Source organism: Ostrinia nubilalis, chromosome 7 (genome assembly GCF_963855985.1).
Source record: "Ostrinia nubilalis chromosome 7, ilOstNubi1.1, whole genome shotgun sequence".
NCBI lineage: Eukaryota > Metazoa > Arthropoda > Insecta > Lepidoptera > Crambidae > Ostrinia > Ostrinia nubilalis.
In genome coordinates, this window is record NC_087094.1 from 5,242,466 (window position 1) to 5,269,137 (window position 26,672).

Genomic DNA, 26,672 nt, shown 5'->3' on the forward strand with positions numbered 1-26,672 from the left:
CGTATTTCAAATTAATGTTTTATTTAAATAACGAATAGGATTAATATTCCTAGAACCTAGAAAACCTTTGATCGTGGTTTTCTTGTATTAAAATCTTTTATTTTCTATGTATTGTTTAAGTACTTAAGATATGAACGGAATATTAAGAAAAACATAGCTTATTAATTAATACGAGAATAAAAATATTTTATTTTTGAGTGTTACTTATTTATTTACTTAATTTAAAAAACGGTGGTAGAATACATGGTGTCATTTTCTGTCTTATCAAATTATTAACAGATAATTTGAAACAAAATACATATTATGAAAAATACATGGTTACCTTAGTTTACAAAACACTACCTAACTTAAAAAATAACAATATTATTTTTGTTTTTCGATTTTTTTAGTTCACTAAGCTATTGGTATTTAGATAATTATTTATAAGCTATCGCTTCATCTTCTTCTTTCTTCACTGCGTGAATAAGGACCAACGATATGACTGCGTTGATAACCTGTAAAGATAAATCAATTTAATTTTGCTCACCATCATTTTTCCTCTAAGATCATAACTTGGTACCAAATAAATGATTTCTGGTACATTCTATCAAATCTTTATGTTGACATAATTCACAAGTAGTTCCTTACATAGGAAATCGTAGTTTCAGAGAATAATGATTTTTAATTAGAAAAATGAAATGTTTACAAATGAAGCATATTTTATTATGAGAAATTTATTTTAACTAAAGAAACGATCTCATTAATATTTTTTTACAACTTTTTTAAATATTACTTCATTTAAGAAAAGACGGCAAGCTAATTTAATATGTCGTTCAAAAAAAATTGATTAAAAATAAATAAAAAAACTTACAGCAATCATGCAAGCAGCCAGTACAATGCCAGCTAACCAGCCAGTCTTGCTTTCCAAGTAGAAGGTCAGCTCGTCAACACAGCCGTGGAAGTACGCGTTCCCGGTCACAGAGTCACGGCACTCCGATGGGAAGGGCTTGTTCAGGTTGATGTAGTCCATGGGCCCGTCGGCTCCGCAGCAGCCGATCTGTAGAAAAGAAATAAAGATATTATTACAACAGTACACTGCAACTATACATAAAAGTGTTTGCAAATAAACGATTTGTCTATCCATCTTTCAGTCATTCCTTTTCACCAAATACCGTCCACTTCTGGATATGGGTCCCAGCAACAGTAGATTAGAATAAAACTTCTGCTACTCTTCTGGTGCATGTCCTAAAAGGTGACTAAGTAACAAATAAGTAATGCGATCATTAGGCCTTCCTAATGCGTGGGGAGTTTAGGCCAAATCTTGCATTTACCTCTGAAAAATAAAAAGCACCTGCAGTGGAGACTATAGATCTGAAGAGTTAAGAAGATTTTCTTTAAGCACTGGCTCTATAATCATAAAATTTCTATGTTCCTGCTTACACGCATAGCAAATGTGTAAGTATGTCTCCAGGCTATTGAATATAACATACGTGTCCGACGTTACTGAGGCGATCAAGTGGAAGCGACATGCGCCAGTGCATTGCAATGTCAATATAGTTATGGATTCCGAGGATACTGGCTCCCTGGAGATCCGATAGGTGTTTCTAGGGCTTGGGCTTCACAAATCGATTCTATTTGGCTTTATTGTTAGCTGTTTTGGTAACATAACGTCCGCATTTAACATAAAACAATGCAGACCTACAGTTTAGTAGAGCTTTTTTATGCAACTCAATGCTGAGTAAGTAGGTACTTTTGTTTCACGCTCGTTTCTTTTTAATACACGAGGGCTATTACCAAAATACTTACCCTGCAATGTATGTGTTGACACATTATAAGTTTATGTTAGCAGAGCTTTAAAAATAGGCATACTAGAGTTCCTTTGATTCTCACGTATAACGTCAGTCTAGCATTGTCAAACTCCAAATAGCAACCGTTAACGTTCGCTATAAGGACGCTGGCTTTGAATGGTTGTCTTTGATACCTTTCATGACAGGTCCAATAGTGTGTGAGCAGACAACGTTCCTAATTGCGATCGTTTTGAACACTACATCTGTTCTGAACATAGCGATGGATGTTGAGTTATGATTGGGACCGAGCCCGTAGGAAATGCTCACAAGGGCGTTTGATTATAGCACGGTACTCAGACAACTGCACTGTAACGCAGATTTCGTTGGATTGTATTGCTGACAAAGTTGAGCAATCTCCATGGTTGGCAGAGAGACCGTGATTTATCATGACGCTAAATACTTTGCACGCATGTGCATATGCAGCGTTGTGAAACCATTCAGTTTCAGCTTTAATTTATACGTTCAATTTTGTCAACCTGTGTGTATGCTCGTTTTAATTTTGTCAGCTTACCACTAGGTTTATGCATTGTGTGCGTGGTAGAGCTAACTAAGCGACAATAATAATGGTTATTCCCCTCTCGGCTCTAGGCTAAGTTGTCTACGGTCGACCAGTCCAACACCAGCTGTCCACTTTCAAATGCGTGTTTGCTTCGTTAGAACCGAATGTTTTGCTCTTTTTGCGCGCCTACGCGTGGTTTGACGAACAGAAAAGTTGGGCTTTGTGCCTGGTAATTTTATTATACGGCTCATCGGCTCTGAAGCGAGAACACGAGAGGGTTTCGAATCGATATGTCGAATGTATTTTCACATTTCATCCACGAAATACGAGTCTTTTTAAATAAAAACGATGTATTTTCGATGAAAAATTAATAGACTCTTTTTCTGAGCTATTAACGTTCGTTAAAAAATAACACAGTTTAAAGCGGTGTTTTCTTTAATTTTTTCAGATAAATAATGTTGTTTTTTTGTTGCCTTTGAAGAGAGGAATTCAAATCAGTAAAAATAGCTCTTTAATATAAACCTATAAACACAACAGTTTGCAGTTAAGAAAATAAAAATAAAAAAAAAACGTTGTCTGATATCGCACATACGAATTACTCTAGCCTCAGATTACAGGTCTTTGATTTATATGGCGAGAAGCTTCTCGAAATAAATGATACTTACCCCTTCCTGAACCATCCGCAGTACAGCCCTGCTGCCCTCATGTTGGGGGTTGTTCATGAGCCCCACGATGGAGTTTCTGATGAGAGGCTGTATGCTGGAGTCGTATGTCGAGAAGTCGAGCACCACACACGCTCCAACCAAACCCAGGACGAACGTCGCTATTTGGGATCCTATGTACTGCAAAAGAAGTTGATAATGATTAAATTACCATTGAATTATGAATCATAAGTGCCAAAATAGTGGTCAAAATTTAACAAATATTTTTGATTTGACTTAGTTTGAAGAAAGTTCAAAGGTTTTGGTATCGGAATGCTGACTCGAGATTGGCTAAGTTTAATCCCCGATGACAGCTGAATTTTTAAGGTGAACCCTAATTAATAGACAAATAATTACTATACTCGTTTGTAGTTGTAAACAATACAGTCACATTTTATTTTAAAAACATGAGCAAGTCGAAGGCAGAAACTAATTAATTACGTATTAATTATAGACATAAGTCAAGACTTCAAATCAATGAACATTTCATGAAGTAACTGTGGACAAAATGCCCCTAAACTGAGTTTAATAAATCAGTAAAAACTTACAGCATAAAGAAGCACAACGTTTTCCATCAACGCGGACCCGCATCCCAGGAAGGCGACCACCATGACCACCAGCGCTGCGATGAGGATGATGTAGATTCCGATGAAGTATGGCTGCAGCTGGAGAACCGACATGAACTCGTTGAAGCCAGGCTCGATGAGGATCCATAGGCAAAGGGCGAAGATGGATAAACCGAAGAGCTGGAAAAGAAGAATGACACATTTATTATTATGTCTGAACTGTCCTAAACAAATTGACTGCCGTGACAGATGTGAGTCCCGGGGTAAGTAGGTAGAAATTGGACGAAGCAAACAGATAACAAAATTATTAATTGTCACAAAAGTCACGACATAATTAAGTTTGTATCCAGTATTAATAAAGATAAAAAAATTCGATTCGATTGCGCATTGATTTAATCTTGTGTAGAATTTTCTAACAATAATATTTGGACCAATTATGCTTGTGTTTGAAGTGTAGTTTCATAACAAAATTGAACTTTACATTAATTACTGCATACGGTATTTTGGCACGTGAGATCGGCGCAAAACAGGACAGAAAATATAACGTTTATTTTAGCGAATTCGGACAGAAATTCAATACACGTATTTGGTAGCTCTAAATATTTTGACCATGGACGCAACAAAGCCATGACTGTTTACCTATGCTTTCTAGACTAGATTCTGGGCTGATCTGATCACCTACATTTTGTTACAATGTTACATTACTTACGATACATAGGATTTCTACAATGTAAGAACAAAACAAACAAATTCGTCTCTACTTAGAACATTCTAGAAGAGTTCGGAACGGAAGTTTTCTACTCTATTGTAGTTACATAAGGTAAGACGCAACTCGTTTCTTATATTCTGTTCAAAATGTAGAAATTCGTGCATTCATTAAAGAACATAATCAGAATGAAGGCTAATTATAAGTTGAAGAATAACATTTGTACTAAAACGGGTTTGTTTACAATAAAGATCATTTTAGTTGTTTGTAGCTTTTGTCCGTTATTCTCAGTAACCCTGTTTTTCTGTGAATTCCGTCTGAAGCTATAAAAGTTTATGACGATATGACCTAGACGGATATTGGGCAACGAAACTAAATTAAATCTAAAATAAATAGTTTCATGAATTCTAAGGCTGAGTTGCACCATCTAACTTTGACCGTAACTACATATAACAATAACCGGTGATTTTTTTATGGAGTTTGACAGATTTTTGACGTTTGTCAAAGTTAAAGTAAGATGGTGCAACTCAGCCTAAGTATCTAGAATCAAAGATTGATCACATAACAACCTATTGACTCTACTGAGCTAGTGGCGTATAAATAAAATTATCAAAATATTACGCTTAAATATTACGTGAGAACTCTTAAAAATTTGGTTTAACAGTCTTAATTTTTCAAACAAGAATTTAAATGTAATTCATTCGTGTGAGATATTTATGCATTGGAAAATTAATAGTTTCAACTAACCAAGTAAGTATACTATCGTTATTAATGTGATCTGCACCTAATATTTCATTATTAGGCCCACAGTTTTATTTTGTTCGTTACTTCCAACAGTTTATTACACTCGACGATACGAATTATGTTTTTCGTAGTTTTAAACGGGTTGTAAATCTTTTTGGAATCATAAAACTTTGGCACTAAAAACAAATTGAACCGCAAAGTTTGTGGAAAATAAACCATAGACCGACATGGCCAATTATCGTTTAGTTGGCAAACTGCATCGAGTCAGGAGGTACAGTTGGATTATGGAAATGTTATTTAGCTGACAGTAAGCGTTTTGTTGGGGTATTTTTATAGATGAGTGTATTTTTAGAATTTTAGTACCTACCTAATTAAATCTTAAATAGCTTTTAAATAATGATGGCGATATTTCATTTATTGCCAGAAGCAGCTAGTGCATTGTTATAAAGACTTACTAACTAAAAATGCATACTCTCACAAAATCTCTAAATAAATATCGACCTACGAAACTTCCAATTTTGGTATCGTGAAAATCCAGTTTTTTCTGTCTGTGGGGTATTAATTTCTTTTGTCGTTTTGATTGCACTCAAATCTTTCATATATTTACAAATTACTTTGTACTAGATATGAGTGAAATTATAACATAATATTGACATTATTATGTTAAGTCTAAAATTGAAAATAATCCATACCCATAACTGAAATAAATAGCAACTCCATAACTTAAACGTCCAATTAATAATAACGTCCCATTTTACTATGCCGATCCGAAGAATTCCGATAGTAAAACTATTTCTATGATGAAAACAGGAGTAACAGTGATGCTCGGATCTAAAAGTTTTATAATCTCATTAATGTTAAGAGTGCCGTAAGTTTTGTCACAGTCGAACAGAGGATAGTAAGGTCATTTATTTGATAGTAACTTACGTGATCGAATCAGAAATTAGGAGAGAAACCATAGTGACTGACATAGCTCGCAGAATTGCTAAAATCAAGTGGCAGTGGGCGGGGCACATAGCTCGTAGAGACGATGGCCGGTGGGGCAGAAAAGTTCTCAAGTGGCGACCACGGACTGGAAGACATACCGCGGGCTAACCTCCTACTAGGTGGACCGATGATCTGGTAAAAGTCGCGGGAGGAACCTGGATATGGGCAACGCAGGACCGTTCATTATGGAAAGCTTTGGGGGAGGCCTTTGTCCAGCAGTGATCGTCATTTGGCTGAATCGAACGAACTTATAGACGTCCTGTTTCGAGGTGCCCAATACAGAAAATATGTAGTACAGAGAGAGTATTCGGTATAATTGTCTCGAGCCTCTCACCTTAGTTAAGTTATTCTACCATTTATATTTATATTGTGGCCCTATTTGGGAAGAAATGAGCTGTCCTGGGATCAACGGCTCCTTATAATGGTTTTGTTTTTGCCGTCCTGCCCAAGATAAAAGTAGAGGCCGCGATATATCCATGCAAGGTAATGTAGGTATAGGGTGATCCCTTTTTCTGTTTGTTGTTTGGGCCAAAGTTAATGTCAATAAGTGGACTATCAAATGAAGGGATGGTAGCAATAAATACAATATTATGAGCCGTAAAAGTAGTAGTTAAGAACCTAAGGCTAGTTTGCACCATCTTACTTTAACTTTAACAAAAGCCTATCAAACTCCATACAAAAAACACTGGTCATAACCGGTTATAGCCACGGTAAAATAAGGTGGTGCAACTCAGCCTTAGTAGTTTTATGTTTAAGTAATTATTATAAATGAGAGAGTTAAAAAGTGCAATATGTTTTGTATTGTTTTGAATCTATGGTACTTAATACAATTAAATTAAGGACTATAATAAGATGTTGTGTCTATGTTCTGGATATAAAAAGTCAAATAATATTTTTGGAATTATTATGCTCATCCTGTATAGATCATGACAAATTATAGGACATCTATTCAGGGGCAAACTTCCGTTTCTTATTCAAACTTTAACAATATTTAACCTTTCATGTCCGTACTTCTTCGAAATAGACTTTTGTTGGCTCGGGGCCTCTGAGCAATGTGCCCAATGTGTGTACTTTCTGGAGTGTTTAGCAAATGAAATTGGTGCATGCGAAAGTTTGGTAAAGTTGCCCGTATACCTGCCAATGTGCCACTTACAGAATGAAACGGGGACGCGGCTTTTGGCATAACAAATACGAATTATGTTGAGTGTGCTTGTGGTAGGACATCTGTTAGATAGGTAGAATTATTTGGAAACTTTTACTAATTTCTTAGCGGTAGAGTGAATGCGTAGATATATTTTAGGTTCAGCAAGCTGCTGGCTTAAGGCCTCAGCCTCGAACTTAGCGGGCAGCGGGGCGGCGGCGGCGGCGGCGCGGGAGCGGCAGGATCTTATGCGTAAAATCAAATAGACCGGTTCTCGAAAACAGCGGCGCGGCAGCGGCGCCGGAGCGGGCAACGAGCGGGCAGCGGCGAGGGAGCGGGCAACGAGCGGGCAGCGCACTCCTTCTTTTGCCCACAATAAATCGAGCGTTAGGAATAAATTTGAATCGAAATAAAATTGTCGCCGTTGTTCAGACATTTCGTTTGCGAATAAAAACAAATATCTCGACAACACAACCCCGAACACAACACTTCGCCGCTAAAGCACCGCGCGATCTGCCCGCTTGTTTCGAGAACGGGTCTGCGTTGCCCGCCCCGCTCCAGCGCCGCCGCCGCTCCCGCCCCGCTGCCCGCTAAGTTCGAGGCTGAGGCCTAAAAGTTAATTGCTAGAATCTACTAGTGACGTTGGTGATAGGTATTCGTAGAAAAGACCTCTTAACTTTTATTTTAATTTTAAATCGATTTGAATATTGCTATTGAGTTTATTGTAGTCAATGATTTTAAAGAACTATAGATATGTTACGTTCATAGAAATTACGATTTGAATCCGTGCCGAGCTATTCCAAATTGCACACATTGACAAATGTAACTGATAAGTGAAACAAAAGATACGAAATAGCACGCAAATGAAAGAGATAGCTATAGTTTTAACGATTCTGCACTAACTAATCTATGTCCGCAGCGCACGCATCCTTATCGCTCTAACGTCAAAACAAGATCGCTTTCTCTTTCTTAACTTGAACATGGCGCATGGCGTCTTGATTGTTTGCATAAATAATTGAAAATATAAATACTAAATAATTTTGCATAATCACATGTGGTAAGAGATCCCTTGTAATTTGTTTACTTTAGAGTCATAATTGGTACACTTTCGAAACACACACGATGGCATTTTTTATTTATTTTGGTAAGAACAGGAACTTACGGTGTGGTACGCACGCGATTGCGCACGACGCAGGCCACACGAAGACTAAACACAAGACGTCCCAATTGGGACGTATTTGAGTATTCACAGCGCGAGCGCTTATAACATATCTGCTTTTGTTTTTATATAATATCATTGATTGTAGTACTATTTATGATTTTGCAATTAGACTGTATTGCAAAATTATTATACAAATAACAGTGATCATCCGTAAAAAGTACTATCAAGGAAGATACATTACTTTAAGCACTGTTGTTTAAATTATGCTCGATACAATTGAACAAAACAATATATATTGATTTACCTCCCGAAATGGACGCCAAATAGTCTCGCGAAAGCTTTCATTCCATCGATATTTATTCCCACGACAATCGGAGCATATCTGGCGTCGTTATGTTTTGCAAAAACGTTCGAGACAACAACTCTGTAATCCATTACTGTTTCGCCAAATGACGCGGAAAGTTGACTTGTGCGGTCAGCTCCGGTCCATTTGCCAGGCCATTCCGAACCTTATTGTCTCGGCTTAAGAGTGGAAGGTGATTCGGGGCGTTGGAAAAATCATATAATGCCCCGTCCAGGCCGTTGGGACCCATTAATGCTTGGCTACACCCTGATACACGCTCTCATGATGATGAATGGTGCTCTGCGAACGATGTGGACTAACTACTGAATTTACAAAAACCATTCTGTGTCAAACCGCAAATCGGTTGTTTTGGAAACGGAAAGAGCTGGGTTCAGTAGCTTCACTTTATACTCATGCATTTACCAAAAATGAACTCCAAATTTTCCAAAAATAAGATCGTAGCACTAATAAATATTTCCAATAAGCAAAATGGAATACCAAAAGTGATCATACCGATAAAATTTTGTTTCTTTTGCGTTAGGTACTGATCTACATGATTTCATAAGACGAAGTATGAAGTGAAATATCATGACACTATACAGGGTGTTAGGTAAATTGGGTATATGAGCCGACACTAGCGCATGTTAACATGGGCATATAAATGGTATGGTGAAGTCAGAAATTTGATATCATCATTTTAATTTTTTTAATTTTAATACAAAATAAATTTTATAAAATCAGATTTGTATGAAAATTAAAATTATTAAAATGAAGATATCAATTTTCTGACTTCACCATACCATTTATATGCCCATGTTAACATGGGCTAGTGTCGGCTCATATACCCATTTACCTAACACCCTGTATAATACAAGATTTGTCTTTTATTTTCAAACCCTTGGGTGAGATAAATATCTTTCAAATGTCAGTTACATATTTCTAGCATATTTTCATTTTCAGATTTTTCATATTTTCCTACTTGAAAAATCCACCTCATCCTCGTGTGTAGCTTACAGGTTTACAGCAATTTATTTAACCTTTGTACTGTCAGCAAAGCCCTTACTGCATTTCCCTTTATTGTGTTGTGAATGCAGCCGCAGCTCTCCGTAATTGCCGGAAAACGTTAGGCGACATTACAGCGCAGGTTTATATGCGCTGGATAATATTTGACAATGCATTTGTATGCGCTATTTTTGCTTCGTATAAGAACGACCTGTGCAGGCTATTTTGAAAGTGTTTTGTTTGTGAGATCCAAGTCTTTTTGACTGAGAAACTACTTACTACTATAAAAAGTTGAACCATGTCCCTCTCTAGATGCAGATTAAACACCAAACCCGCCGACCCACCGAAATGACTGGTTGACATGTTGTCAAAAATCTTAGGCTGGGTTGCACCATCTTATTTTAACTTTGACAAACGTCAAAAATCTGTCAAACTCTGTTAAAAGTTAGTTTAAAGTTAGTTCATTGTTCTTTCACTAGATGGCACCACGTGCTATGTTTGTGTTTAAATTTACATAGTTTTACCAATTGGCTCTGTGCACGATTACAGCGCCAACTAGCGTCCACAACTTTGTGGGCTCTGTCACATTGACATTTAGGTCGTCTATTTGTAAAAAAATATCGAAATGAAAAAATAACAAATATTTTCGACTAATAAATTGTTGTGATACCACGATTTGGGTGGAAAAAAGGTTTTGAAATCATATTGGTCATTCAAATCAAATGAGGTAAGTCCAAAAAGTGTGTTTAATTTTGATTGTGTCAGGGTTTGTTTACTTCATTTATAGTTGTAGTTTTACAGTAAAACGAAAAGAAAAAGCTACTTTAACGGTTTTATTATATAACAGTAAATATATTTAAATGTTCATGTATTGCTAGTAATAAATTAAATATCGTTTTCAGATCGAAATGAGTATTGTTTTGAAGACCGGGTTTGTGAGTGTTACAATATCAAATTCCAACCACAAACCGTATTTAAAGGAAAGTTGATGGTATTGGCTGGACAAGTCCGAGATGTAGAAGAATTAAGAACAAAACAAGGGCAGAGTTCAATAATTCACGCTCTCATCATAAGGCAAACATCTGTGCACAACAACTACTGTGACTCATTTTTGTACTACCACGTTGTATAGTCTAGTTATTTCCAAATTGTAAACGGCTATTAAACCAGCCCTATCGAAATACAGTCCACTCTTTTATTTAAGTTCCCAGTAGGACCCTTTTCATGCGATTAATGAATGATATTAAAATGTATTAAGTAGAATCGCTTTGCCATTGACAGATACATCTGATGACAGAGCTTACATTATTTCTACTTTTGACCACCATGAGCGCTGCGATAGATTATGTTACCCCCACCTAGTACTTCGCACCCAGCGAATAGATGACACTTTTATTTTATATGCAAAATCTAAAAGTTACAAAAAACACCGGTTATCGTTAAAGTTACGGTCAAAATTAGGTGGTGCAACTCAGCCTTAGAAAGAAATCAAGCAGTACAAGTCGTCGACATGATTCTTTTACCAAGCCGGCTGGCTGTTGGACAGAATTCTTAGGCCCGGTTTTCATTAAGGAAGAGCGGAGCCGAGAAAACGTGCCGAGCCGTCAAATTTTTCTATAAAATTTTGACAGCGGCGGCGGCCCGGCGAGTGGAAATAATGAAATCTGGTTATTGAAAACACTTCTCCGCTTCTCTCCGCTCTGCTCCGCTTTGGTGAAAACTAGGCCTTAATCTTAACAGTTAATGAACAGACCATTTTGTGGTTGTATATTCAGATCTTATTAAAGTCTATCTTTCAAAGATAAAGCTTTCATTAAAGTCGTTTTAACGTTATCAATTTGTAAGAAGCTAAAATAACGTTCTAGCTCTAAGCTCTGAAGCTTCAGTCAATTGAAGACATACTTAAAAGTTCTTTTAATTGTATAAGATTTATATTGAATGTAAATACCTTTTAATTTCGTTGGAATTGGTGGGTTTCTTTATTGTTCTTCAGAAGTTATATTATTATTTTATTCATTACATTACGTCATTATTATACTATGCTATTAAATAGAAAGGCAACAAAATGTTACTAGGTTTTTGGAAGGAAAAGGGTCTATTATCTAAAGCTCGACCGCCAATAACTACGCAACAAGTGAGGCCTAAATAACTCCTAGGGGAAAGTTTAACAGTCATTATCCCCGCTAGAAGTAAATTAATCAGAATAAAATAGAAAATGTATGTGTCGACTCTAGGGCTTTCCAATGATGACAGATAAAAAATAAAGAAATAAATAATTTAAAGAGATACCCAGAGTTGGGACAGAAAAGTTCTCGAGTGGCCAACACGAGCCGGAAGACGTAATATGGGCAGGTCTCCCACTAGGTCGACCGAAAGGTCTGGTGAAGGTCGTGGAAAGTAGGTACCTAGATGTGGGCAGCGTAGGACCGATCGTTGTGGAAATCCTTGGGGAGGCCTTTGTCCAGCAGTGGACATCATTTGGCTGAAACAAATACCTACCTTATCAATAGACAAACGTTTTATTATGGAGGCCTATCGGTTTGCTAAAGAAGATCTGTAAGCTTTCTGCATTAATTAAAATAATCTGTAAGTTGTTAATCTTCTTGATAGACACACAGCCACAACTTTAAAATAAACAAAAATATGACACGAAAATCTGAAAAACCTGAAGAAAAACGAACATATTTACTCAGTACCTATTTCACCCGAAATCTTATCACCCAAACATTATCAACACACTTACTTGAGTTCATTCTCATTGAGGGCACCATTTCAAAGGGTGTCTTTTTGGCGTGTTAAAAATTTATTGTATCGTAAAAGTCTCCGTTGTTTGCTATTCCGGCTCGGGAATATGACATTACAGTGTTGATGTTGTGTAATGGGACAAGGGTTGTGGAGTTGCTTATTTTTCTTCAGTTTACTTACCATGAGTTTACGTTAGGAGTGCTCGCTAGCGAGTGCGTCAAAAAATCTGTGAGTTTTAGTTCTTGAAATTAGCCGCTAAGGGCGCTAGACAATCTGTCATACATTTAGTGTCTTTTATTAACGCAGTCGCTAGCGAGCACACTGAAGTAGGTATGAGAGCCGTGACGGTCATAGGATTAAATGCCATACTAGCATGGAGGAAACAATAGAATAGGTATATCTTTAAAAAGTGGTACAAAGGGTTTAAATTGGCTTTACTATTGATGATGATACAATTTAATCTTATCGCAAGGTGACAAAAGTACAGTCATCGGCGTCATCAGACTTTACACGCTCAGGCGTACAATATCTATTCTAAGAATAGAAGAAGAAGAAGAAGAATAAAGAAGTCGAAGGCACAAGGCTAAACAATTTTAGGTCTTATGGAATGGCAATAAGGGCGATTTTGCAACAAAAATATACCTGTCGCTGTAACTGACACTAAACGGGGCTGTTTTCTAACGTTGTTTCCGTATTTTCAAATCTATCCATCTCTTTTACCCGTTGCAAGACACTTCCTCGAGCCTCAGTGATAGATAGATCTCAAAATATAGAACCAGTATTAGGGAGGAACCCCGTTGCTTCAAATGTCGAGTCGATAGTCTCACCAAAAATATAATGTAAGTCCCAGTCAATGAAATATGGTAACACTTATTTTTATACAGTTTCCTTCTTCCATCATGTTCATAAAAAGTTTTTATTAAATTAACTTGTTACTAGGGCTTGATTCACGTCGGTTTCGATAAATAGTACCTACTAGAAAATTATATCAAAATGAGTCCACTACTTTTAGTATGAAAAAGTACTTGTACACCCTCGCGTTTACATTAATGTTTTTTTTTCAAGTTTCTAATTGCTACCACAAAGTCGTCTATAAGTAAGTCGAAGTAGTGAATAAGAAATGAACTCACATCGACTATACTACAGTTATAGCAATTTAAATCTCCCCTTTCCATCAGCAGTCCTCTAACATGTTTTATTAACGGTTCCAAAGCCCCGTCAATCGTTCTTGTTAAATCAGTTCCCAAATCAACATCAGCGATGCAATAGCGAACCTTTTAACGCGTATATACCCACTACTGGGCCGTCAAGCCCCATTGTATCTCCGGAGACACCTGGCAAGCTAGAATAATAAAGAGTTTTACAACGCTTCAAAATGGGACTTTTTCCCGCATTTCAACCGCTCCGTGCACTTAAGGGATTTGAATATCTTATATGGAAGGTTTTATCTATACCACGCAACTCTCAGCGAGAATGAATTCGGTCTTATTTTAAGTTCTAAAACAAATCTAACCAATGTTTTGGAGGCGTGATTGACGTTTTTATCGGAGGCTTTGTTTAGTTCGTGGCGTGGATTTTCGATGTATTTTCAAAGTTGTTTTGTGCTTGAAAGGGATAAAAGGTATTTTGTTGACACGTTTACTGAAACAATGCTTGATGTAAAAATATGGGTAGAGTACTTCACTAACCCCGTTTAACAATAAGCTGTGCGATATAAAATTTTATACTCAATAGACTTTTTATACCTACTATACATACGAGTAGAACTAAAAATAGAGTAGAGACTAGAGGTATAAGAAAGTAGAGGGAATTTATGCTGAATGCAAAAAAAATATTGCGTTTTTTACCGTACAAGGTACACTACATTATGTTTTATGTCACGTACAAAAGTCTCAATGTTGGTACTTTTAAAGACCGTAATGTTTACAAACACATTAAATTCAAAATAAAAATAAGCTTCAAATAGAATTCTAAAACGATCATTTTCTTATTGCCCATTTAATCTGAACGATTCCAGTTGAAAATCGAAGGCAATTCCGAACGCAGATATTAAACGTTCAGCGAACTCGTGAGGATTTTGAATTTCCTGCAGTTGAAAACATAATTTAATGTCGTCGAGTTATTTCAATTTCGTATAAATCGCAATCGTATGGGTAGGGCGAGTTCTTTACGGCCCGCCCCGAGACTTAGCCGCGTCTATGTGAAGATTGTGGGAAAATAAATTTCGCAAATGGAATGAGACGAGCGTCAGCGAATAATCTGGAAGCCCGCCCTTGTTCCAGCACCCTTTGATGTCACGGCGGGTGTGCATCCACATACATATTTATAACCCCAAAAATGACTACGCCAATCACATTAATTTTCGATTGTCTCCCGGATTTTCAAGGATTTTTCCAAACTGTAAACCATTTGAAGTCCTGCCGACCGTATAATTAGTTAAATGAAAGTGCAACGGAGAAAATTCTGAACTCTTTTTATGTCGTGCAACTTCAGTTGGAAGTTCAAAGAAAAAGTTTTAATTTTCGTCTCCCGTTTCGTTGATAGGTTTTAATTTGCCCATTTTTTGTGGTAGCTCGGATAAGATTTTTTGTTTTACTTGCACCTAATTGAAATGAGTTTTTACTTTTATGATTGCTTGCATCTACGTTCAGAATTTAAATGATAATTTTACTCTACTTATGACATTTCATCAAAAGGTGACTCATTTAAAAAAATAGATTGTACAGCTACCTACTCGTTATGTTAATATGAAATCTAAATTTTAGTGAAGAAAAACCGCGTCGTAGGGGAAAAACTCAATTCTCATTTTTTGCCAAAATGTTGTTTGCAAAATTTGGATCAGCAGCCAAAAGATAGGTATAGAAAAAACTACGATGGCCGCCTCGAAAATGGAGCTAAGGCCCTTATTTGAATATTCTATGACTTATTTGCTTCACGTGGTCTTGGAAAGGTTTTCGATAATGATTTTTTTAAGGAGAAGATGTTATTTCGTGCCTTAAATGAATATAAAAATTATAGTTATGTTCAATTTGTTTTATTTATTTCAAAACGTTTTAGATTCTCGTAACAATAGACTTATGTTCGTTTTCACCATCAATCCCTAATTTTTTTAGTGACCTCTGTTTTCATAGGGGTCACTTAAAAATTAGGGATTGATGGTGAAAACGGGCATTACTTACTTAATTGACTCCTATTTCATTCAAGTAACAAATTAACAATCTAATCGCAGTGATCGATTCAACTTTAAACCTACAATTAATACCACAAGCGGCAAACATGGCTTTCGCTGGAATCCACTCCACTCTTGATGTCAAAGTTTAGTTCCTACCCAAAGTCCAACCAGTTAGGACTTCGCCGATACGCGTGCTGTAAATAGTTGGCAAATGCGCGCTGCATCCTGCAAGTGATTGAAACTCCATTGTGTGAGTTACATTCTAAGTCGGGCTAAACGAACTTCCCCTTAATACACCGCTTAGTTAGGGACTCAATCAAACAAAAGCTCTGCGAATTTAAGTTCACCTCGGATTAAGCAGTGCCTAGTGCTTATAAGATTTGCTGGCGGATTTGTATGAGTTAGGATCTGGATTATGGAAATACGGGTATGCAATTTTTATATTTTCTTCCTCTTTGTATTGTATTGACGATAACACGTCAAGCTAAATCAATAATGTAGTTACGTTTGGGTGCGTGACAGTTTATATAAGTTTATATGATATAAATTCATTTCAATAACGTTCATATTGTATAATAAACGTATGTTATAATAACACTTGATATAATTTTTTAACATATAATGTTTACTTCATATAATAAATCATTTCTAATAATGTCATTTCAGATACTAATCAAAACGCATAAAGACATTTGATATAAACCTTACTTAATCTAAGACTCATTTGATGTAATTTTGTTTGATATAAATAATATTTCACATAACCATTAGTTGTAATAAATATTATTTGTTATAACGACTATTTGGTATACTCTTTAATTGATACAATTTCTGATAGATATAACTTTTAGTATGTTCTTTTTTAGCTTGACTTATAAATGACTTTAGTGACAAAAACGAATCGCCGTAAAACCGACTCCACGTAGTCTTGTCTGCCCTACCCCTAGAGTGTAATTTAGAAGCGCGTAGGCACGGAGGGGCGAGGCGGCCCGCGGGCTGAGGAGCAGGTGGCTGGAAGCGAGGCGCCGCGGCTGAGGCTGGCCGGCGAAGCCGGCCAGCAAGCCGAAGACGCGGTGTCGAGCGAAAGCCATCTGCGACGATTAGCACGCGAGGGACCGCCAGAGCTCCGCAGTGCCGGAGCCGTGACAGAAGTCTCACGTTTTTAGTCAAATTTGCATGCTGCATGCCTGCTTGCTTGCTTGCCTGCTTGCCTGCTTGCTTGCTTGCCTGCTTGCTTGCTAGCTTGCTTGCCTGCTTGCTTGCCTGCATGCTAGCTTGCTTGCTTGCCTGCATGCTAGCTTGCTTGCTTGCCTGCATGCTAGCTTGCTTGCTTGCTCGTTTGCTAGCTTGCTTGTTTGCTTGCTTGCTTGCTGCATGCAATGCAGCAATTGAACTTTATATAAAATTATTATTGTTATATGATTTAAGTTTTATAGGAAAAGAATTTTATCTCATTTGATTGTTCGACATTTTATTTTTATATGATTTGAATGTTATTTGTTTTAAATAGTATACATTGTAAGTTTTAAAGAAAATATTCATTAATATCAAACCATTTTATATCAGTTGTTAGTTATTCGTCTTAAAATTATTCGTTTTAAAATTATATTATTCGTTTATTATAGTAAATAATTATTATATTAAATGATTTTATATAATTAGATGTTATGTCCTCTAAGTATTATATGATATGTAGTTATATCATACATTACACACCCGTTACGTTTTATGTAAGTAGTTGTAATGATATGTGCGATTTTGCATCAACAATGTAATTGTAAATTAATAATCATGTTGAAAACAAAACTAAGGTTACTGCGAAACAGTTATTAGCAGTTATTCTATTTAAATTGGACTGGGTGTATATTGAAAAATGTAATTACTTGAGCATATCTAGATACGTTGTTTGAACTTGTCTGGTACCTACTCTTATTGATGAATTTTGATGATGATTTAAAATAAATTAAAAAAAAGTAAAAGTATTTTATTTGCCAACAAAAGATTTACAGTTTATCAGTAGTTTATCTAGCGACTGCTGCACTAAGCTGTGCTTGTCAAATGTTATTTTATTTCTACTCCCATTGCAGCGCTAATCAGCCTGGTGCCTGTAATCTAGCACCATTACTATGAGCCTTAATAAGTGACCATTGATTGTGTAAGTACTAAACTTTAATGGAATATCAATCCAAGACGTGCTACTAAAAGCATTCAACTTGACTCCGCAACAATCTACTCGTATATTCAGCTGAGGTCGAATCTGGCGAGATTTTGAACGATTCCTGGCCCAGATCCAGGAGTCAATTAACGACCGTTCCACGACTTCGGCAATTACTCCTCATTTGCGCTGGAATACCTGGAGTAGGTGTTCAGGTGTTGAACGACTCTTCAGCGTTTTTGGCGCGAGTCGCCGAAGCAATTTGTAGTTCGCGCCGATCACCGTTGCTTGTGCAAACTGTTTTGAATAATTGGATTCGAAGTCATTAGCAAGCGGTGAAAATCCTGGATAAACTGTTTGTGTTTCCCAGTGATGGAAAATTCCATGTTATTCCAATCCATTCCTGGAATTATTCCATTTTCAAGTAATTTTGTGAAATGTTGTTTAGCAATTAAGTATTCCTATTTCAAGATTGAAATAACTTTAATGTAGGTATTATTTCCCTAATTTACGATCAAGATTTGAATATTTAGCTAGTTTCTCATTTAAATATTCGGTAAGTTTACATAATTGAATTTTTAAGACTTATAACAGCTGCTACACTGAAAAGATTCTTTAAAATGGACATAATATGTAGAAGAAGTAGGAAAAATCCTATAAAACTTTCGCATTATTTTAGGGTGTGGTAAACTCCAAAAATGACATATTTTCTCCAAAAAATGTGTTGAGTATATTCCAATAAGCTCTTCATCATTTATATAAGGCTCGAAAACAATATTTTGATCACAACTGACTTGAAGCAACCAATGCATTGGTTACCTTATTATCAAACTTGCCAAAATTTCTCTGGCAAGCGAACAAAACCAAATCGAGGCATCCACAAAGGTGGAGGCAGGTGACCTCGATACGATATTTTGTCAATAGAGTATTGTCTCACTTTGAACAAATCACAAAACCATATTTGAAGATAAGTTTGACAAATGAACAGAAAACTATTGTAGCCGATCGCTGATATTCAATATTAAATTGTTGCCACAAAAAGTTGTAAGGTGACCCTTCTGTAACCTATATTGTTTACCTTCGTCCATCGTGATTTCTGTACCCCCAGTGAAAAGGGATCTAACTCGACTTAGATCAAAATTGACTTTATAACATAATGTGAATCTCTGAAAAATTAGCTATTTTTGTATCTAATCGGTATGTTTCTACGACGTATAGAAAAGAAAATAATTTTGTGCCAAATGATACAAGTAAGGCTTTGTGAACCAATTTTGAGTTTTCTTTCGTGTATATTGATACATGTCTACTTTTAACAAAGTGTACCGGAGGCTTCTTTAACTTTTTTATTGTGTCAAGAGGTATGACTCGTGTTACTACTTTTTACACGATTGAAGTTGTTCAGATTGAGTTTGTGATTAACAATATAAGATGACTCATATTAATATACACAAAAAAAACTATGTATTGTTGGTTGCGTGAAAAAGAATGTAACTTAATTTATAGCACAAAAAGTAAAAGACAAAAGATTATTTATTTTGTGTATAATGATTCAATTAGACTAATACCATTAACCACAAAAGTTTCGTACATGTGTAAAATGTTATAAATTACTTAGATCAAAAACATTTGAAAATCGCAACTAATAATTTGGTTAATTATTTGGTGTAAAATGATATAACTTAGCCCAAACGTTAGATTAAAGGAAAAAATAATCGTAGTTTATAAATCAAAGAATTTTAGTTAATAGTTTTAATAAATAATGGTGAACATCTACTAGTAAAACATATGATTGAATTCATAGTGCCTAACGTTGTCAATAAAAGTACTTAATAAGTGCATTATCGAATTTACAAGAGCTCCAATTACTAGAATTATTTATAAACAAAACTCATCACCTTTGACAACGAATTGAACTGGGCGAGTCATGTAGAGAACAAAATAAAAATGGCCTAGGTATATAGCATTCCATCAGTGCAAGAGACTCATTGGTAGTAGATGAGGTCTCAACCCAAAGTGTTAAGATAACACTTTGGCTCTACACGTCAGTTATATGGCCCTCTTACACATATTATTATGGATCACTTGTGTGGTGGCACAGAACACAACTATACACAGCAAGATCAAAACTCCAAAGCCTGCAACGCCTAGTAAGCATAGCGGTCACTAGTTGTATGAGAACCACTCCATCGACATCACTTGAGTACCTTCTGAATCTTAGATCTTTAGACCTCTTCATTCAGGAGGAAGCGCAAGCAGCCGCTCTTAGACTTAAAGGTAAGAACGGCATTAGAAGCAAAACAAGGAGACAGGACATACCACGATCCTGCACAAAACCCTAATAAAAGAAATACCTCTCACCGAGGCACCAATCCACAGAATTCCCTGTGTTCACATCTTCGACTGAAGATATAATATCCAGCTTACAGCGGAAACGCTTTAGTTAGGATATACACTTGACTGACGGCTCCAAAACCCAAAAAGGTACGGGAGCAGGTGTCTTCTCGAATTACCTAAATATACTAAGAATATCAACATCACTAGATAAACACAAATACACAATACAATTTTCCAAGCAGAATGCAATCAGAGCAGTACAGGCGGCACGTTACCCTGCATTCCTGAAGTGGATCAAAGGGCACAGTAACTCCTTGAGCAACGACGCAGCAGATGAACTGGCCAGAAGGGGATCGTACACGACGGTATTTGGTCCGGAACAATTATAATGCCGATACCATAAGCACAGATCAAGACCTGGCTGCGCTCCAAAATAGAAAAATAACACCACACAGAATGGAAAGATTGTGAAAGATGCAGGCAAACAAAAGATGCAGTTGTGGATATATCGAAAAAGTTCTCCCGCAGCCTCATAAGACTAAACAGGGACAACATCCGCAAGGTCCTAAGTGTAATAATAGGTATGTTAAACAAACACCTACACAATATAGCTGTTACAGACAGCCTACTGTGCAAAAGATGCATGGAGGCAGAAGAAAAGGCTCAAATTCTCCAATCACCAGGGTCGCTGCAGAAGGCCTGTAGCGACCTAGATAGGCTGCTGCTACCTGGGGGATCTGGAGTGGTTGGAACAGGAAGATAAACTACTAATAGCGCACAATGGTCTAATCAAAAGGCTAAGTGCAATATTCGATTGCCCTGCAAAAGTAACTACGAAAGGCCTTATGAATGGATACTATGTATAAAGTAAATAATTATGTAAATGGCATGTGTGGTTAGACTTTATCTGCTTAGCTCGCAAGTATAACATGTCTTGTTAATTCATGTCTCTATTGATTTAAGAAGATTCCCGCCTTAGGCAGTTCGATTTTTTCAAGTTATTTATGATTTAAGAAGAGGCTGACAAGGGTGGCTAAATTTCTTGCGCTGCTTCTTCTTAGCACTGGCCCATTTATGTCCCAAAATAAAAGTAGGGTTCAAGTAATACTAGGACGTGTTAAAGGGCTTTTTAAAAGCCTCTTTGTTGAAAACAAATGCATTTTATGACTTTACTTTTATATTATCCTTCTGTAGCCAAAAGGCAATCAATATAGCTTGACATCATCATCTCTGGTCCAGACTTTGATTCCTAATAGGGTAATTGTAGAAAACAAACTTTTCTCTGTCTTCTGTCTAATTAGTTGATGTGAAACCATTGTTGTTTCTGGTCTTTATTACACAATTGCTTCGGCTATACTTACTTTAAAATAGGAGATAAAGTATGTGATTTAGGCCGATATCATTCATGGTATATGGTGTAATAATTAAAAAAATAGTAGTTTCAGATCAGAATAAACATTTAAGGAGTAAATAATTAGAATTCAGTCTCAAATTCTAGCCTTGTTCCTTTACAATCGCCACTTATATCACTTTACACATAATTATTTGGATACTTAGATCGCTGTTATGTTAGTTAGATCAGTTTACACATTTTTTTTCTCACCACAAAATTGGTGTATACTGATATAAGTAACAATTTTTGGACGATTTACCCTAAATAACCTGAAATAATGATTCCTCATAGTTTAATTACTTATGTTTGTTTTACAACTTTTTCTAAAATTGAAGAAACAAAAAATTATCAACAGAAATGGCGTAAAATGTATCACTTTACACTTGTTAACGTGTGGTCAATTCAGTGTGGTGTAAAATGACTTATGTCCCATTACATCACTTTACACGAATGTAAAGTTGTCGTGCATGGTGATATAACTGTGTTTTTATTTAATTACGAAAAAACCACATGCTATATTTCCCAAACTAGCACACTGCCTAATTATATCTAACATTACCTTTCACCTAAAAAATATTTCACCAAGTTATCTCTAATAGCGATGAAGCAGGATTTTTTTTAACTTCAAATGCGATTTCCCAAAAATCACCATTTTTGACTTAACTCCCTTTTCACTGGGGGTACAGATTTGTGATTATGAAACTCAAATTGGTTAATAGAAAAGTTATTCCATTCTATTAGTTGCTTGATAGTCTTTTATTATTTACAAGCTTTTGTCCGCGATTTCGCCTGAGTGTTAATGAAATATAATTAAGCCAAAATAACTAAACTTATGTTGTAATCTAAAGTATCTTAATGTATAAAACCTAACATTTTAAAGTTTCATCAAAATCCGTCCAATAGTTTTTGCGTGAAGTACAACCTTAACAATCGCGTTTATAATATTAGATCTAAATGATAATATGGTCACTATGGTTTGCGTTACTCTAGTGATGAGTAATGCATTAAAATGCTACAATATTATTCCTTTTACGAATTAATTACGTCATTAATTTCAATTTTGCCAATTAATTATCAGGAGCATCGTCCAGTAACTTGCGGGTGGCAAGTTTGGATTTACTACGTCGCCATATTTATATGCCGCTAATGTCTGCCTTGACGGCAACTCGGGTGATCTATGGCAAGGCGTCATGGACCCCGACTCCTCAACTTGGTGGGAATTCCGCAACTTGTACCTGTCTATTTGTAAGTTCGCAACTCTGCAGCAGATATGCTGTAGCTGAAATTATTTTAACAATCTTGATATTAGGAATAGAACTGCTAGTGAAGTCTTAGTCTGAGGAAACTATGAGTTTGTTAAGATTATTAAGCTGTTTTGAGCTAGTTTATCCAAAAGCTCAGCTGCTATGGAAGTTAATGCTGAACAATTGAAATGATGATTAACTAAATTATTACTACCTATTGCAAGTATTTTTAGGTGTATTTGTATTGAAAAAGTTCAATTTGATTTACTTCTAGTATTCGGTTCGAATTCGGTCTATTTCGATCATCGCGATGTTTCAATTAACCAGTTTAACATTAGATTCTATCTATCTATCTATGTCAGCCTTTGGGTTCGCCTTCGAACATAGGCCTCCTCTTCAACCCTCCACCGTTTTCTGTCCCTGGCCACACGCATCCAGTTCACTCCAGCCTGCTGCCGGATATCGTCTGTCCATCGTTTAGGCGGTCTTCCCCTGCCGCGGGTGTTGTTGCGGGGTCTCCACTCCAGGGTCTTTCTGGCCCAGCGATCCTGGTTCATCCGTGCAATGTGTCCTGCCCATCTCCATTTACGGCTCTCTATCTCTTCCACCACGTCGCTGATTCTCGTCTTTTCTCTGATCCACTCGTTCGTTTTGTGATCTTGTAGGGAGACGCCAAGCATCTGTCTTTCCATTGCTCGTTGTGCGACTCGGAGTCTCTCAGCAGACTTTTCTGTCAGCGTCGTGGTCTCCATCCCATACACGAAGACCGGCAGTACACACTGGTTGAACACCTTGGTCTTTAGGTGTTGAGCAATTTTCTTGGAGCGTAGAACATGGCTGTTTGCCCCGATTAAAACATTAGATTAATTCCCTTTTACTAGGGTAGAATAGCAATTGTTTTGAAAATTAGCGTCCATAATATTCTGAAATCGGCATACTTAATATCCTTGCTTAGAATACAGGTGCAGAGTATACTTCAACATACTTTTCATTCAATTAGTAAATACAAGTTCATAATATTATTTTTCTATTTACATAACTAGATATTACACTGAAATGCAAGGGTAATCGCGTTAAAAGTTAGCTCTATCAATAAATGTTTCATCTTGTTGAGTAAATAATGTACCCAAGTATCTATTTATTTTACTCTATTCTAGTGAAACGGAAGCGAAGTACTTCCTTCGTAATGCTGAAGATATTTATGTCATTTACTTATTAAATGATTCACGTTATGACTACAGTGTACTCGGAATCAGGACACTGTTATCAGTTAATGATAACGAGTTCTTTATGCTTCGCACTTTTATTTTGGGTTAATTCAGCGTGTTAGCTATTATTTTTATACAAACTGCTGACTGATTTATTTCATTTTGACATTGAAATGTTTTAATTCACATTTATTAATGGAAAGGAGTTGTTGCTTTAGAATGATGAGACCAAAAGAATAAGTCGCGTACTTAAAAGTTGAAGTACCTAAAATTCATGAAAGAACAAATAAATATACAGATTCTTGAGTTTGTTTATGAGCCATAGATACATGTGATTCAATATAGGGTACTCAATGGGTGTCGGTTAGTCTAGAGCACTGTAACATAAAAATAGTATACCCATTGTTTTACTTTAATTACCAATTTTTATAAAAAATAAATATTAAGTACACAGTCATTATCTTTACTTTATCTTTGCTACACAGGTCAAGGTTTAAAGTCTTAGGAGAAGTCAACAAGTAAGTATGTATCTTACTGTGCCATTCGTTGACGATATAACATTAAAAAAAAAATTGTTTGCTATATATTGACGTGACTAACAAAGCTGCATTTGACACTCAATGCGAACAAAGAACTCTTAGGCTGAGTTGCACCATCTAACTTTGACCGTAACTATAACGATAACGTGCATTTTGTATGGAGTTTGACAGATTTTTGGCGTCAGTCAAAGTTAAAGTAAGATGGTGCAACCCAGCCTTAAATCATGTAGATGCAACCATGTTCAACGCATTAATAACTAATCGATGATATCACAGTACTTACCCATAGGATGATATTGAAGCAGAAAAGTGTGTATTTGATGCAATAAATTTGAGACTCCAGTTTGCCCACAGCTGGGCCTGTCCCTTCACCCCTTCCTGCACCGGCCATCACTATTTCACTATCACTTTCACAAATAAAAAACTAATAAAATAGTGTTGTCCACTCTCGCACTCGATTGAATCGTAACTGGGAGTTATCGCTAGATAACGATTCAGAGCTAGGTTATCTGTGTTTGCGCAGATAACAACGTACGAAAAGATAAGGCTTATGAATTGCCACACCTGTTTATTGTTTTAGACACCACGCAACGCGCCATTTGGTATTCTTTGTCCGATTTAGAACAGTTTCAAACTAACGTCAGAGAGGGCGCCACTTCTAAACAAAGCTGTCAAAAATCAATAATTTTGTCGTCGTTCGTCATGTACACATTATAATAACTATCACAGTACTTACCCATAAGATGATATTGAAGCAGAAAAGTGTGTATTTGATGCAATAAATTTGAGACTCCAGCTTGCCCACAGCTGGGCCTGTCCCTTCACCCCTTCCTGCACCGGCCATCACTATTTCACTATCACTGTCACAAATAAAAAACTAATAAAGTGGTGTAGTCCACTCTCGCACTCGATTGAACCGTAACTGTTAGTTATCACTGATAACGATACATAGCTAGGTTAAATCGGTGTTTGCCCAGATAAAAACCTACGAAAAGATAAGGCATGAATTGCCACACCAGTTTCAAACAAACGTCAGAGAGGGCGCCACTTCCAAAGAAACCTGTCAAAAAATAGAATAAAATTTTATTACTCATTTTTTTCTTTGGAAATACTTATAATAGAACTCATAATAAGTGCTTACACAACATCCAGACCTTAATTAAAATACCTTGATATTACAAACTTTACATAAGCTGAGTTGTGCCACCTAACTTTAACAGTAACGGTAACCTAACCTAAACCTTAAACCTAACTTTAAAGTTAAAATAAGATGATGCAACCCAGCCTTAGAAAGTAAACCGAACACGTATGCAGTAAATAAAAATGGATAGAAATTTTACGATGATCATAAAATTCAAAATTAGACTATTCATTTCATCCATTATCTTTTCTTTTTATTAGCTTTTTCTTAACTGCTCTTGAGAGTAAAAATTTCATTTTAAACTCCGTGTATTTACTCCATCGTCATAAATTTAATCTCTCTACAAGCAAGCCAGTAGTCTTGGCATTATTTTCACTCCACATCACATCTGACATCCGCGAAAATATGTCTGGAATTCTCGTCTGGATTTTTGCACAAAAAGTTCCTGAGACTGACGGACGGTCTTTACCAAAGGGGGCTTACTGGAAATAAGTATTCATTTGTTCAAAGAGTTACTCGCTGTCAAGGAATCATTTGGACCAGATAAATTGGGTTGTCTCTTCATCGTTTCTGCTTTGGATTGAGTCCTTGTATTATTTGAATTGTTGGAAGATTCACTTCTTCCTTGTTTCACTTAACACTAGAAGTGCCGAAGATTACGACCCCCCTAAAAGCGCCGCTGGGTCAATTTTGTCCCAGCATGTATTTTGTAACATTTTTTAGTTTCAGGCATGAATATTATGGTTAAAACTATTTGTAGTATCCTTAAAAAAGGTTTATCTATGTAGTTAAATCAATATGTACTTATTTCTTTAAAAATGTAAATGTATTTTAAATTATTAAAAGTCAGATATTTTTGGTTTCATTTAAAAATAGTCACATATTACGTGGTGTTATACTGTATTAAAATAATGAAATTACTACTTTAACTAGTCATTATTATTTTTAAAGAAAAAATAAATATCTTACAAAATAATAGTGCACATTTTGCACAAAGTTTTTTTGTATGGTTTTTTGTCTCTCTGGTGTACTATGTGTTTAGGAATTTCTATAGGTATGGTTAT

General features: G+C 36.1%; 1 protein-coding gene and 1 long non-coding RNA gene across 3 annotated transcripts; one reads left to right on the plus strand and one right to left on the minus strand.

Annotated features, from left to right (window-relative positions):
• Nucleotides 1–327: 327 nt before the first annotated feature.
• LOC135073088 (tetraspanin-2A) lies at nucleotides 328–25,381 on the minus strand. 2 transcript variants are annotated; one of them, XM_063967122.1, is made up of 5 exons: nucleotides 25,204–25,381; nucleotides 3,575–3,772; nucleotides 2,991–3,167; nucleotides 851–1,036; nucleotides 328–494 (listed from the first exon to the last, which is right to left on the minus strand). In XM_063967122.1, exons 1-5 carry the CDS (start codon nucleotides 25,309–25,311, stop codon nucleotides 417–419), a joined length of 747 nt encoding a protein of 248 aa, XP_063823192.1. In that variant the 5' UTR covers nucleotides 25,312–25,381; the 3' UTR covers nucleotides 328–416. The 2 variants fall into 2 exon arrangements, with proteins under 2 accessions (XP_063823192.1, XP_063823191.1); XM_063967121.1 differs by lacking the exon at nucleotides 25,204–25,381 and adding an exon at nucleotides 24,751–24,939.
• On the plus strand, nucleotides 10,247–10,862 carry LOC135073557 (uncharacterized). Its single transcript, XR_010257640.1, has 2 exons — nucleotides 10,247–10,404; nucleotides 10,580–10,862. It is a non-coding gene; the product is annotated as an uncharacterized LOC135073557 (long non-coding RNA).
• Nucleotides 25,382–26,672: the final 1,291 nt, after the last annotated feature.